This window comes from Microtus oregoni, unplaced genomic scaffold (genome assembly GCF_018167655.1).
Source record: "Microtus oregoni isolate MIOR12 unplaced genomic scaffold, Mior012 000020F_ref0000438, whole genome shotgun sequence".
NCBI classification, from domain to species: domain Eukaryota; kingdom Metazoa; phylum Chordata; class Mammalia; order Rodentia; family Cricetidae; genus Microtus; species Microtus oregoni.
Window position 1 is genome coordinate 16,515,738 of NW_024543079.1, and position 15,105 is coordinate 16,530,842.

At 47.5% G+C, this 15,105-nt stretch overlaps 1 protein-coding gene across 2 annotated transcripts in view; it reads right to left on the reverse strand.

Annotated features, from left to right (window-relative positions):
- The window catches only part of Hck (HCK proto-oncogene, Src family tyrosine kinase), a 42,404-nt gene extending 27,541 nt beyond the window's left edge, over positions 1-14,863 (reverse strand). Inside the window, exon 1 of one of the 2 annotated variants that reach the window (XM_041670363.1) lies at positions 14,609-14,863. Coding sequence is in view for 1 of the 2 variants with exons in the window: in XM_041670362.1 (XP_041526296.1) it covers positions 2,433-2,515 (83 nt within the window). In the remaining variant the exon portion in view is untranslated. Of the gene's footprint in view, positions 1-2,432; positions 2,539-14,608 lie in introns of those variants that run through there. The other variant, XM_041670362.1, reaches the window with a different exon arrangement.
- Between the last annotated feature and the right edge of the window lie 242 nt (positions 14,864-15,105).

Here is a 15,105-nt window from a genome sequence, read left to right on the forward strand (position 1 = left end):
TCCAGACTGGTTGTTGCCCCTACCCCATTGCGCTGCATCTCCAGGGCATCAATTGCACTTTAGGCTGAATCACTGGTTGCTAGGAGAAGTGTGGGGGACTATGGAAGCAGGATATGGGCCCTGTGGGGAGAATGCTGCGGCCTCTAGCCATGGGTGATGGAGGTTCTGGGGGACCTTAGAGGAGCTAGGACCCCACCTCCTAGGGGCAGACCTTTCCAGCTTTGCCGCTGTATTCCTCAGAGGAAACACGTTCACCTGTTTGTTTGAGACCGTCTTGCTATGTAGCCCAGGCTAGCCTCAAACTCACATTCTTTCTGTCTCAGCCTCCTAGTGCCAGGATTATAGCTGTGTGTCACCACACCCGGGTGCTGACCTAGTAACTTAATTGTCGGGTGCTAAGGGCATAGCTTGGTGATAAAGGCCAATTGCGCATGTGTGAGACCCTGGGATTGGGACCTAGGGATGGACCCCAGCAGTGCATACATGAAAACTTCACGGTAGAGTGGCTGAAGTATTTCTTCTGTCATGTGTTTGCTGAGAAAGCAGGCTGCAAGCCACTGTGGAGGAAGTGCTGGCTTCCCCGGCATTGCATGGCTCTAGGGCAGCGAGAATTCGCTTCTATTATGACCAGACCACTGGACACACTCCATCTCATGGGATAGCAGAAGCTAAGAAGGCTTGGGTCTGGATAGTGCTCAGATGAGAAAATTCAGTTATACTTAAGTTGTTAAAGCCAACCTGGGTTACATGAGACCCTCTCTCAAAACAAACGATTTAAGTCTTGAACAAGAGCCAAAACCCAACATGATTTCTTCTATTTACTGGCACGTACAAGTGAGAACACGGTTAGATTCCTGGAGTGCTAGATCATTAATCTGAAATTTCATGACAATGAATCAACTGTTTGCTACTTTAAACCTGAAACCAGCATCTCTTGATCTGTGAGAAAAGTTCTGGGAAATGAAGTGTCATCTTGGGTGTGTGTTTTACTTTGCATAAGATCACAGTACACTTGGTACGTTTTGATCAGTCGGAGGAACTTGCTGCCAGAGCAGGGCAGCTGTGAGCACTGCTGCGGTGAATCTGCTGGCCCCAATCACAGAGCACTTATTAAGCATAATTTACATGGATCATTTACATATTCATGAAGACCCAGTCGCAGGCCCCTCTCAGGAAGGATGGTGGGGTTCTTTTTTTTTTTTTTCCTCTTTCTTTTTCCCTTCCTTTTCCAGCGCTGTGAATGGAACCCAGGACAGCATAAATGTTGAATAAGAACCCAACCACTGAGCTATGCCCCCAGCCTGGATGGTGGGCTCTGTTTCACAGGGTGGGTTTTCTAAGGTTGCTGACAGAAGTGAAATGGCTGGGCACAGTGAGCCCCAGAGAAACCTCAGCCCTAATATTTCTATTTACGAACAAATGTGCCACCAAATGGGGGCGAGCGGTAGGAGGTATGACTCAGTGGCACAGCACTTGCTAGGCAGAGAGGGGCCTTGAGTTAGAGCCCCACCCCCTACCAGATAACACACAAATGGCTAAGAGACAAGGGGAATCTGCAGTTCGTTTGGCCTGGAGCTGCAGCCTCCACTCAGCAGGAACTTTTGAAACAGGAAATTCCCATCACTTTGGAGCAGGTGTGCCCATGCCACAGCATGTGTGTAGGCGGTTCAGAGGACAGCCTCGGTGGCTAGCCCTCTCCTCCACCGTGTTCTGAGACAGAGCTTTGTGAAGGAATATTCCTGGAAAGGGGCGGAGTCCACGGAGGCGGCTGATTAACGGATTAGATCCCCAGTGATGTACAGAGAGAGGCTGCAGCCAAGCCTAAGAACAGTTAAGCCTAATTACATGCTATCCTGAGTTTCCTCAATAGCCATTCCTTGGCCACCTCTAACATCCTGTGGGTAACAGATAGAAACCTTCTGGAATGGATTGACTTAACAAAACCCTATTTTCCACAAAGCGAAGGGTTAAGAAAGCGAGCTGGCAGCATCTAGAGCCTAGAATGGAGACTCTCCCTTTCTGCCGTAACCACCTAACTCCTGTTCCCACTGATGTATTTAAAAAAATGCCTTGATTCATGATTCTCTTTGTCTTGTTACTATAAAGGCTTCATGAGCCAGGTGGTGGTGGCACACACCTTTAATCCCAGCACTTGAGAAGCAGAAGCAGGCAGATCTCTGTGAGTTCGAGGCCAGCCTGGTCTACAGAGTGAGTTCCAGGACAGCCAGGGCTGTTACACAGAAAAACCCTGCTTCAAGAAACCAAAAACCAAACCAACCAACCAACCAACCAACCAAACAAACAAACAAACAAACAAAAAAAAACAAAGCCAAAACAAACCTTCATGAGACTTCTCCATGTTGGATCATGGAATTTGGGCTGACCTAATCTGCATTCCTGTCTGCGGTCACTCAGTTCCAGGGTAAACTTACCCCTTACAAAAGGGATGTCCACAGCGCCTTGTTCTCTGCTGCATCTGCCAGGCTCGCTGGGCCAAGAGCTTCAGCGGACTCATTCTCCTGCCTCCACCTCCAATTCTCCCGTAAGGGTGCACGGGGATTAGACACCTGTGCTGCCGTGTCCAGTTTTTATGCAGTTCTGTGGACCCAAACTCAAGCTGTCAGGCTTGCCGGGGAGTATTCTACTGCTGAGCCACCTCCGTGGCTGGTCACCTGCTCAGAGCACCCGCGCTCTTTACAGTAAAGTGTTGGGATGTGGCATTTGCTGCATGGATCGAGTTGAGAAGAGAAACCTGAACACACAGAACAGAAGCCACATTCATATGGAGAAGCCGCTGCTCTAGACAGTGGTAGATTGGTTGTGGCCTGCAGCGGGTTGTGGTGAGTTTTGTTGGATGGAGGCATCTTCTGTTTTAGCAGATGACGGGGGTTATGGAGGTGGATGATGACAACGGCGGTACATTATCAATATTTAAATGCCACTGAACTACCCATTAAAGTGGCTAAGGTGAGAGATTCTGTGACATACATATTTCCTACAGCCTGCTTCTACGTCATATTTATCATCTCTCTTCCCTTTGTCCCCTCCCTTACACACCATTCATAAAGATGCAAATTTATATCTGGATTCTGAAGTATGGCTTATTTCACTTAACATCTTTAGTTTTATCCTCTTTCCTAAGAATTGTGCTATTTGTTCTTCTTTAGCGCAGACTAATCCTCCATTCCGCACATGCACTCCATCTTCGCCATCCATGCAGCTGCTGGGAGACCTGCAGTGGTTCCACGTCCTGGCGGCTGTGACTAGTGCACAGCAGATGAGGATGTGCAGCTGTGCTGACTGACAGCCCAGAGGGGTGCAGCTGGTCAGTGTTTTTGAGGAACCTTCATGCTGGTTTCCATAGTGGCTGCTCTAGCTTTCGCTCCTGTCAGCCAGCAGGGACAGGGGTCCTTTCTTCACGTCCTCTCCAGCATTTGTCCTTGGCTTTTGGCTTTCATTTGTTGAGACAGGCTCTCAAGATGGATCCCAGATGAGCCCAGGACTCACGGCAACCCCCCTACCACAGCCTCATTTGCTTTCTTGATGACAGCCATTCTGACTGGGTGAGCGAGAATCTCAGCGTAGTTTTAACTTGCATTTCCCTGTTGACTAAAGATGTTGCAAACTTTTTTCAAGTACTATTGGCTGTTTGCATTTCTTTGAGAACCACCTATCCAATCCATATCCCACTTCTAGATCTGGGCTTTTGACATTTAACATTTGCAGTTTTAAATATTATAGCTACTAATCACTTTTCTGACTTACAGCTGGAAAATACCTTTCTCAGTTCCACTGCAGAGCAATTTCACACAAGTTCATTCATAATTCTTGGAGTCCTCTCCAGAAAGTTCTCGTCTATGCTTCTTTCCCTGGCAGTTTCATGTCTTGCACGAGGGTCCATTTTGACCTGGTTTTATCCGGAGGAGAGAGAAGGATCTATTTCCATTCTTTCACATGTGCATACTCAGTTTATCCACTGTGGATTTCTACACTGACCATCATGCCTTGACCAGAGAAACTTCTCTGATGAGACCTGAGAGTGGCATTAATCTACGGATGTTTGGTACAATGTCTGTTAGCAAAATAATAGAAGTTTGTTTACCCCTGGAGCTTATGAACTAGGCATGCATTTCCTTCTGCAGAAGAGGCTTTAAATCTAATCATAAGCTCTTGGCTACTCCTCTACCATTTCTGCCACTGCACCCAAGGCAGTAAACTGTCTCCTAGACTTAGAAAAACAGATGCCAAACTTTCCCCCTCACATGAGGGTCCTAGCTCTGAACCTTTAGATTTGTGTGTTTAACTTGAAGTGCCTGAAGAAAGGGGTCATTGATGGGAAGGGGAGAAAGAAAGTTTTATCCCCCAATTCTGTGAAGAATACCACTGAGATTTTGATGGAGGACTATGTTGAAACTGTATATTGTTTTCAGTAACATAGTCATTTTCACAATAGTGAGTCTGCTAATCCATAACACGGAAGTGTCTTCTTTATTTTCTTTCTTAGGTGTCTTGAAGTTTTTTTTACTGTGGAGGTCTTTTACCTCTTTGGTTAGATTTGTTCCTGGGTAGTTTTTAAAAGCTGTTATGAATAATATTCTTTTTTTTTTTTTACTTTCAAGACAGGGTTTCTCCGTAGCTTTTGGTTCTTGTCCTGGAATTAGTTCTTCTGGACCAGGCTGACCTCGAACTCACAGAGATCCGCCTGCCTCTGCCTCCCGAGTGCTGGGATTAAAGGCGTGTGCCATCACCGCCCGGCTATGAATAAGATTCTTTTTCCTGATTTAGTTTTCTACAGTTCATTGTGCAGACATGGGAAAGCTACTGATTTTTAATGTTGACTTTTTATATGCAAGCTATAAGTGTTTATCAGGGCTAAGAGTTTTCTGGTGGAATTTATAGGAGCTTTTGGGTGCAGTATCATAAACCAGGCATAGCAGCTTATATCTGTAAACCCAGCACTTAAGAGATTGAGGTAGGAGGATCATCATGAATTTGAGACTAGTCTGAGATACATAGAGAGTTCAAGGCCAGCCTGGCACTACAGAGAGACCCTGTTTTAAAACAAATCAAACAAAACCAACCAACAAACCCAAAAGTATAGAATCATGTAATCTGCAAATAGGGATGGTTTGACTTCTTCCTTTTCTATTCGTGTTCATTTTTCTTGTCTTATTACTCTGGCTAAGACTTGAATCACTGTATTGAATGAAAGTGGACAGAATAGGCACACTTATTTTATTCCTAATTTGGGAGGAAATGTTTTCAGTTTTTCCCTACTTACTATCACATTGACTGTCAGTCTGTGGTACAAAGCCTTTATTCTGTTGAGGACCTATTCCTTCTATTCCTGGTTACTTCAGGGATTTTATCACAAAGAGATGTTGAACTTTATTAAAGGCATTTGCTGAATCTATTGAGCTGATCATGCAATTTCTGTCCCTAATTCTATCCATGTGTTAACCACGCATCAATATTACATTTGCTGATTTGTGAACATTGAGCCATGCTTGCATCTCCGGGGTGAAGTCAATCTGGATGGTTGGTAAGTGTGTTGAATTTGGTTTGCAAGAATTTTATTGAGACTTTTTTGCAACCATGTTTTTCAGAAACATAACTGTGTATGTGTCTCATTTTGCATTAGGGTAAAGTTAGTTTTGTACTGTGAGATTAGTTCTCTTTTCTTTCTATTTTATAGAACAGTTTGAGGAAACACTAAAATCTGAACTCTCCAATGTAGAGTGAAGGCTGAGCCTGGGAGTTTGGGTACTGGGTTTTGCCACAGACTGGTTGTGAAACTGGACAAGTCACCCTCCCTCTCTGATTTTCATTTTTTTTCTTTCTGTAAGTAGGAGACACTTGATTCTCAGGCTTGTCTTGAGGTCTCCTGAGACAAAGTTGTGACAAACTTTCCAACCCCCCCACACGACCATTTCTTGTCTAATGCGGTTCCTAAAAAGGCACTGAGAGCGGAAGGTGCCCCAGTCCCACATTGCCTCAGAACTTTTGACTGTGTCTAGGCCCATCCTCAGGACGCTCTCTCCTCTTAAGTCTGCAGGTACCACATAGGAGAGAAAGAAAAAAAAAAGCCAGTTATCTTGGCTGGTCACTTCCAAGTGCTGTCACGCTGTCAGATTCCAAGCCAAGGAGGGGAATGGAGCTGCTTGAGCATCCATGGTTTGGGCATGGAATTCTGAAAGCATTAAAAGTCTAACCCCACCTTTGCCAAAAGCTCACTGTGTGACTCAAGGCAAGCCTCCATTTCTCCAAAGTGTAATGAGACATTCTCTGCGGGAGGCAGCTGTAGTTTCTTCCTACGTGGTGTCTGTCTCTGTTAGGAGCAGCTCCCCAGTTTTCCTCTGAGGACCGCTCTCTCTGGCTCAGTTCATGGATTGAGGTAGCTTTGGCTCCAGTCTCCTGCATCCTGTGTAAGTGTAGGTCTGTGACCAAGTTGGACCAATCAGAGCTGTAGCCACAGAAACCAAACTGGGTGTGGCTCAGTTCTGACCAAGGAGCATCAGTCTGTGGCTTCTGTCTGGGAGAGATGTTTTTGGTAGCCAGAAGAAGCCAAAAAATAGAGACATCCAGATTCCCAAACGCAAGTGCAGCCTGGCTTGAGTTTGGGGTCTTGTGAGCTTTCCAATAACCTCCTTTATTCCTTGGGCCAATCTGAATTATATTTTTGTTTATTAATACCATGTGTAGATTTCTGCCCAGAACTTAGGAAAGACTTAGGAGGGGGTTGCAATTTACACTCAAGAATAAATGGCTAAGGCTGGAGAGATGGCTCAGCGGTTAAGAGCATTGCCTGCTCTTCCAAAGGTCCTGAGTTCAATTCCCAGCAACCACATGGTGGCTCACAACCATATGTAATGAGGTCTGGTGCCCTCTTCTGGCCTTCAGGCATACACGCAGAAAGAATATTGTATACCTAATAAATAAATAAATATATTTTTTTTTTAAAAAAAAAGAGTAAATGGCTGATTAGCCAAAACTTCTCTGATTGAAGACTTTGGTGCAAGAGAAGCTGAACTACCAGGTCCGCAGATGGTGAGGATGGGGAATATGGATCTTGTTAAGTTGGTGGCACTGAAGCCATTGGTACCTAATGAGTGCCTGGCACATGAGGGGCCCGCCATCCAAGTTTGGGGAGCGAGCACATTGTATTCTCTCTACAGCCTGACCATACAGAGCTGTAAGCCAGCAGAGCAGATTAGAAAGCCATTCTTCAGGCTGGGAAATGAAGGCCCTAAGAAGAAATTCCCATAGCCAGGAGCAGTAGCAGGGAGCATGAGTCCTCCTGCCTGTCGTTCCTCCTGGGGTCAGCAACAGAGGCTACTGCACAAGGTGTGGGGGAGCGAGGGACCCAAAAAGGAAGCTCAGGGAGGCAATGACTGCTGTGGGGCCCGCGGCTTACAACTGCCTGCTTAGAGGAACTTTCTGTTCTTAGAACAGCTCAGCCATGGGGCTGGGGCATCTTTCCAACCAGAAGTTCCTCTCTAAAACAGTTTTTGGGGTACAGGGTCCCTCAGGCACCCTGGCTACATTCTGAGAAGACCACCTTTACTCTATGTGACTTGACTTTGGTGGACATTTGGGGGTCACCCCTCACTCCTCACACCCCTCCTTTAGGAGAATTAGCTTGCTCTGGCCAGGCTATGAGTTCCATGCACACTGGAAGAGTCTTGGAGGGCCAGTCCTTCATTCTCAGGTGGAGTAAAATCTCCAGAAAGGATGCACAGTAGGCCCTGGGTCACCTGAAATCTAGGGACTCCACCACCTAGAGGAAGATTCTGGCTTCTGCTTCCAAGTGTGACCCAGTTTGAAAGCTGGTGTGAGATACTTGAGCCCCAGTGGCTAGTTCAACTGCCATTCAAATTCTTAGGCCTTTACCCTTAGGCCACCGGCCAGCTCCAGAGATCAGCAGCACCTGTGAACTTCCCTGGGATGTTTTAAATCTCATTTTATCTGTCTTGAGGCCAGCAGTTTGAGAAGTTCAGGATAAGATCTGAAACCACCTGGGTGAGCATCTCCATTCTTTCTCTTAAAAATGCAAGCATTCTTTAAAATGTAGCCCAGAGGGCTAAAGAGAAGGCTCAGTGGGCAAAGCACTTGTATGCAAGCATAAGGACCTGGGTTCAAATCCCTAGCACCCAAGTGTGGCAGCACATATCTGTGACCACAGTGTTTTGGGGGACAAGAGCTAGGGGCATCTTTGGGGCATGTGGGCCACCAGCCGAGCTTCACGTTCTGTGAGAAACCCTAGCCAAGGGAATAAGGAGGAGACTGTGGAATAAAGAACACGTCGTGAACCTAGCAAATTCCTGTGGCATCCGCAGACACAGGCTTCCAGGGGACCCAGGTTTCTTGGCAGCAGTTACAAAGGTATCTGGTTAGGGAGAGCTTTCCAATTTGCTCATTTTTCTTGACAAAACCAGGTGCTCCTCGCTGGAGCGGGTTGTCCCCTTTACACAGGACACGGTGGCCAGCTTGGTGACAGGCTACTTTTTACTCTCACCTGCTGCACTGTTCTCAAGTCCAGCACCCAGCCGTGTCTCTCCGATGCAATCCTCAAAGCCGCGAGAACATGGTCTGAGGATGTAGCTCAGCTGCTCGAGTGTTCAGATAGTGTGCACAGAGCCCCAGGCTCCATCCCCAGCCCCACAGATGCTGAGGGCTCCTGCATGTACCCGGGACCTCAGCAATCAGGAGGTGGAGGCCAAAGAATCCAAAGTTCAAGGCTCTCCTCAGGAGAAAGGTAGGAAGGAAGGAAGGAAGGAAGGAAGGAAGGAAGGAAGGAAGGAAGAAAGGCAAGGAGAAGGAGAAAGGAAGGAAGGAAAGATGGAAGAGAAGAGAAGAGAAGAGAAGAGAAGAGAAGAGAGGTGGAGGTGGGGCTTAGTGGTTAAAGCAGTTGTATGCAAGCAAAGGATTGGCCTTTGATCACCAGAACCTTCATAAATGCTGGCTGGGTATGGGAACCTGTCTGTAATTTCAGCCTTAGAGGCTGGAACAGGGAATCTGTGGTGTAAACTGAGTAGGGAGACTAGCTATATTGGCATACTCTAGGTTTGATTGAGAGACCCTGCCTCAATGAATAAAGTAGAGAGCGATCAAAGAAGGTTCACGACATCTACCTCCAGCCTCTTCACACATACACCATACACACACACCACACACACACCACACAATACCACACATTCAACCACACCACACACATATACACCACACACACACATAGAAAAAAAAAGAAAGAAAAGCCAGAAGAACACATCTTCCAGTTGATAGAGCTCTAGGCCCTGGTTTAGTTTATATTTTGGAGGGTGTGTTACTATCTTAAAGATTAATTTTTATTACTTTTAATTATGTACTGTGTACATGTGGGTATGTGCACATGAGTACGCACGCCTGTGCAGACCAGGGTTGACGGCTCCCCTGGAGTTACAGCCTGATGAGGCTGTTGGGAACTGAACTTGGGTCCTCTGGAAGATCAGTAAATGCTCCTAATCACTGAGCTGTCTCTCCAGTCCCAAGGAGGGTATAGACTCAGAGCACTCTATTTGGAGGTATTAATTACACAAACCATTGGTTTCATGGGGACATTTTCATACATGTATATAATGTACTTCCATCCTATGGCACACATGTTTGGTTTAAAAAGTCTTCTCTTGGGGTTGTTGAAATGGCTCAGAAGGTAAAAGCTCCTCCTGCCAAGTCTGAGGACCTGGGTTTGAACCCTGGGACCCACACATTGGAAGGAGAGCACCGATTCTCACAATTTATCTTCTAGTTTTCACACCCACTTATGTGTATATAGACAAACACAGATAAATGCAGTGAAATTTCTCTGTTCTCCTCTGAGACATGAGCACACGCATGCTAAAAGTTGAAACACACAGTGAATCTGGGGCCCCTTTAGGTCACTCCTTTCACTCCCTCCGTGCTCCTCCCCTCCCTAACCTGGGTAACCTCTGCTAACATCTGGCCTTGGATTTGACAGTTGTGCATTGTATATGCAAGCAGATGCTGTGCATGCCCTGTCCCCAGCCGTTACCACCGAACCGTCCTGGAACATTCTGGTTGGACTTTCAACTGCCGGCCCCAGCCCCTCTGTGCTATAGAGATCGCTCTGTGACTACAGGTGTTTGCTCTGTCTGAGCTTCACAAGCCGACAGCCAGCAAACCACACCTACAGGAGCAGCCCTCAACCAAGGACTGACAGGCAGGAGGCCAACATCCCAGTTCTCTCACCTCTGACCTGGCCTGGTGCTGCATCCACATGGCCTGTGGGATGGGGCTCTGGGAGCCACGATGGGAATTGCTGGGTTGCCCCCTCTTGCCTACTCCTCTATCAAAGGTTCTGGAATCAACTCCCAAGTAAGCTATTTGCAGTTGAAACTTCGTCTAGGGTCTGTTTCTGGGAAAACACAGGCCTGTATTTTGTGAAATTGTGAGCATGTGTTTTGCATGTGCGTGTGTGTTGTTATCATGCTATCGTTCTTGTACTTATTTTCCGGCTGGGTAGACTGAGTCAGAGAGAAGGGGCTGGCGTGGCATGCTATGGCTTGTGTAAGACAGGCTCCCAAGCAGGCCCTTAAGTTCAGGCCTAACTGCTATGTATCTGTCCATTTCTCCTGGGCCCAAGCACTTCAGAGTGAGTGCATCACACGAGGGACTGGGCATGCAAGTCCTAAGAGAACAGCAGCCAGGGAACACAGAGTTATGCTGACATGCAGGATGTGTGGCCATGGCCACGGGCCAAGATCAAGGACATATTTGAAATCTGAACAAAGATTTCTTCTCCATTGTCACCTACACTTCCAGAAGTCCGCTCCACTCCCAGAACAGCAACAGGGCAGGGACCAAAGCTTGCTTTGAAAAAGGGAGGCTGAGGGAGACTGTGTTACTGACTGGTGTGAAACTTTGGGGACATTATTTACCCTCTCTAGGCTCTTTTATGAAGATGGGAGGTGGTGGTGACTCCTACCACTACAGCTAGAGCCAATCTTGCTTTTGTGCGTGCTCCACCATGGCAAACTGTACCCTCAAATTGAGAGTCAAAATGAACCAGCCACTGGAAAGGTAGCTCATATATCAACTTAAAATGTGAAAAATTATGGGCTGGGGAGATGGTTCAACAGATAAGAGCATTTGTCGCTCTTGTGGAGGACCCAAGTTCAGTTCTACAAACCCACATGGCAGCTAACAACCATCTGTAACTCCAATTCTAGGTGATTTGATGCCCTCTGAGGGCACCAGGCACACACAAACATGCAGGCAAACACACACATTAAAATTGCAAAACCTTGTATTAGTCTAGAAAGGTTAAAAATTATTCACCCCCAAATTGGAATATTTATCAGTCACTTCAAAATTCAAGGAGATCTTAATGGATGGGAAAGGGTTAACAATGTGCCGCTAAGCCTTTCAGCAGGACAAAAACTGCACCCGCAGGATCACACACAGGACATGCTATGCTAAATAAAAGGTACGTAGAAGAAATGTGCAGGAGCAAAATTCATGCTCCCAGCTCTTGCAGATCTACGAAGCACTGGGCATAGTGAAGAAGGCAGCTGAAGCTTGTCGCAACAGAGAGCTTGTCGCCTAGCAAACCAGCCATACAGAGCTGAGAGGTCCCCAGAGCTGACTCCTTTTCTTTCCCCAAACTCCATAAGTGACCTTCCAGATCCCATACTCTTCTCATAAAAAGGGACAGGTGACCCCTGCCACCTGGAGAGCCATCCAGTCCTTTAGTGTTTTCCCCAAGAAACACTTGCACATGTGTCTAAGACCACACACACACACAGGATGGTCCCGGCAATATTAGTATTGCAAAACCTTGTATTAGTCTAGAAAGGTTAAAATTATTCACCCCCAAATTGGAATATTTATCAGTCACTTCAAAATTCAAGGAATATTAGTTGTTATAGTAACACTGGCAGCAACCTGAATATCGGTCAGTGGGTGAGTGAGAAAAACTGTGCCGTGGTCACTGACCAGGATGACGCCACTTCAGCTAGTGGGGAGGAGTTCGACCTCCGTTCTCATCCACAATGGATCCCAGTTTGATGGTTGGTAGGGAGAAGGCAGGTTGCCTAAGAGCCTCAGAGTTATATCAGTGCTCATGTGAGGAGCTTCCTTGCACTCCCAACCAGAGGGTTAGCTTTGCACAGTTTCAGCCCCACAGTGAGCCACAACCTGAAACTATCACATAGGAAATTCTAGAAATAAGCAGTCCAAAGTTTTTAGCTGCTTGCCCTTCTGAGTAGAGTGATGGAATCTCACAGTACGCCCCTGTCTTCCCCAAGATGGAACCATTCTGTTAACCACTGGACCCGTGCCGTATGCACTGCCCACTCGGTAGTTACTCATTTTCAAGTTCAAGCAATGTTCATTGTTTAAATCATAGCCCCAGGCACAGGAGTAGTGATGCCATTAATTTAGAGTTACCAAAGAAAAACTTTCATATGCAAAAGATATACGTGCAGCTTAGTATTGCCTACAGCTCAGGCATCTACTGGAATCTTGGAATGCATCCCTCGTTGATGAAAGTGAACAGCTATCGATTGCTTTGTTTTGTTACAGACAAGATCTCATAGCCTAGGATAGCTTCAAACTCTTGCTATATAACCAAAGATCACCTTGAATTCCTGCTTCTCCTGCCTCTTCTTCTAGGTTCTGGGATTGCAGTAATGCTCCACTACACCCAGCTCTGCTGCAGTCAAAGTGGGATTCCTGGGCAGCATCAGCAGCCATCTATCCCCAGACTTTCGTCCCGGGGTTGCCCTAGCAATGTGCATTTTAACATGCTTTCCTGGAGATGCTGGCGTGGGAATCTCAGGGCTGGATGGGAACAGTAGAAAGTACACTTGATTGATAGTCAGTGCTCCAAGGAATTTTCCTCCAGTTCTCTCTCAGATTCAGTGTGTGTGTGTGTGTGTGTGTGTGTGTGTGTGTGTGTGTGCTTTGAATGGCAGAGCCACCACTTGGCCCCCTTTCCTTCAGTTCTTAGTTTCATCTTCAAAAGTGAGGAAGCACCCCAACCCTAGATCTGAAATGTCCTAAAATCCGAGACATTTTGAATACTGACAGGATGATCCAAGTAGGAAAATTATACCTGATCTGAGGCTATGAGTTGAAGTAAAAATCTAGGTGCTAATAGAAATAAGACATTAGTTGTCTCTGGACTGTGAATATACAATGTGTAAGAATCATGGGCAGCAGTAGTGCACGCCTTTAATCCCAGCACTGGGGAGGCAGAGGCAGGCAGATCTCTGTGAGTTCTAGACTAGCCTGATCTACAGAGTGAGTTCCAAGACAGCTAGGGCTGTTACACAGAGAAACCTGTCTTGAAAAGCAAAAACAACAACAACAAAAAAAAAAACAAACAAAAATCATAGGCTGTGGAGATAGCCCAGTTGGTAAAACGAGTGTCTTGCAAACAGGGGGACCTGAGCTATGCCCCCAGAATCCATTGGGGAAAAACGTGATCTGGAAGTTGTGCTAATCCAAGCGAAAGGAAGGTGGAAACAGTTGGACCCTTGGGATTCAGTAGCCAGTCAGCCCCATCTACCAGCAAGCCCCAGGCCAATGAGAGACCCTGTCTTCAAAACCAGCGTGGACTTTGCTTGAAGAACAACACAGAGGTTGTCCTCTGGCCTCCATGTGTGCACAAACACCTGAGCACACACCAAATTGTACACGCACACAGAAGTCTCTCTAACACAAATTTCCTCTTTAGACTTAGGTTTCATGCACCAGATGCCTCCCTGTATACTTAAAACCCAGAATTCTGCCATAATCTGAAACTCTAAACACCTCCAATCCTGAGCAGTTTGAATCGGGGGCAGGCAAATCATCATTCCCATCCTGCAGCTATGGAAACAGAGGCACGGAAAAGCCAAGCTCCACACCCAGTATCATGCAGACCTGTTTCCCTCCCTGGACTACCCAGCTTCCGCGGGAGACTTAAAATAGCCCATTTTTACAGAGGAGGAAGGGGAATCCAGAGAGCAACCAGTGACCTGGCCAGGGTCTCACAAGCAGAAGTTTAAGGTGGATTATGACCCTTGTGTAAGAGGTTCTGGAGTTTGGTGTAGGGGTTAACCAGGAGGGCAGGGGAGAAGGTTGAAGAAGAGTCTCAGACTCAAGCTGCCGTCGGGCCTGGGTGTGGCGGGCATGGGCATGTCTTGCCCCAGCTGCTCCCTTAGCCCTGCCTGCTGCCTACCCTGCGTGACCTTACCACCCACCCACCCCCACTGGGAACTGAATGGGCATTTCCCTCCCCTCCTGCTTCTTCTTCTTGGTGTGTGTGTGTGTTTGAGCAGAAGGGGAACCTGGTGGGTCAGAGAAGCGTCAGCTCAGCAATGTCACTCCCCTGCCTGAGCTTCCTCTATCTAAAGCTATCCCATGATCGCTTTGGGACGCGGCAATTCCCTTCACCTGGCTACCTGGACACCCTCCACCCGCTGTCGACGGCGCATCCTACCACCAATCGGTTGCTCCTGGGACTGTCTCTTCTCTGTTCGCCGCGCCGGCAGTTCTCCCTGGACCCCAGCTCCTTGGCGCCCAAGGACCGCGGGTTCTCGGGGTTCCATCCCACCACCTCACTCACCTGGGCGCCCGCCCCTCGCCTCGCGGGCAGCCCGGATCCTCGCAGCTCGAACGACCCCCCAGCTCCGCGGTCCCTGGCGGCCCAGGAGTCGCAAGCGTGGAGCAAACGACGAAGACTTGCGGTCTGCGGAGGCTGCGACGGCTCTCCGAAGGGGTCGAAGTCGTTTGTCCCAGGGACTCTGCTTCCTTTCCACCCTTTTGAGAGACGCCGGGTTGAGCACAGGCTGGAAGCCGCGACCCTGAGGCTCTCACTGGCCATCTGGGAGCCTTAGCCGCGCCCTGGGCGATGCAAACCCCGCCCCCAAGTGACCAGACTCCGCCCCCTAAAAATACTAAACCAACTCCCACCCGGCTGTGCCCAGCTCTTAATCCACCTCCAAAGAATTTCAACATTTCCTTGCTAACTCTGTCCTCAAGGGCCGTAACCAGTTCTTGAAGTACTGAATCAGACCCCAAGCGTTGACCCATTGCCCAAAGATTCCCTGTCCCTCTACTAAT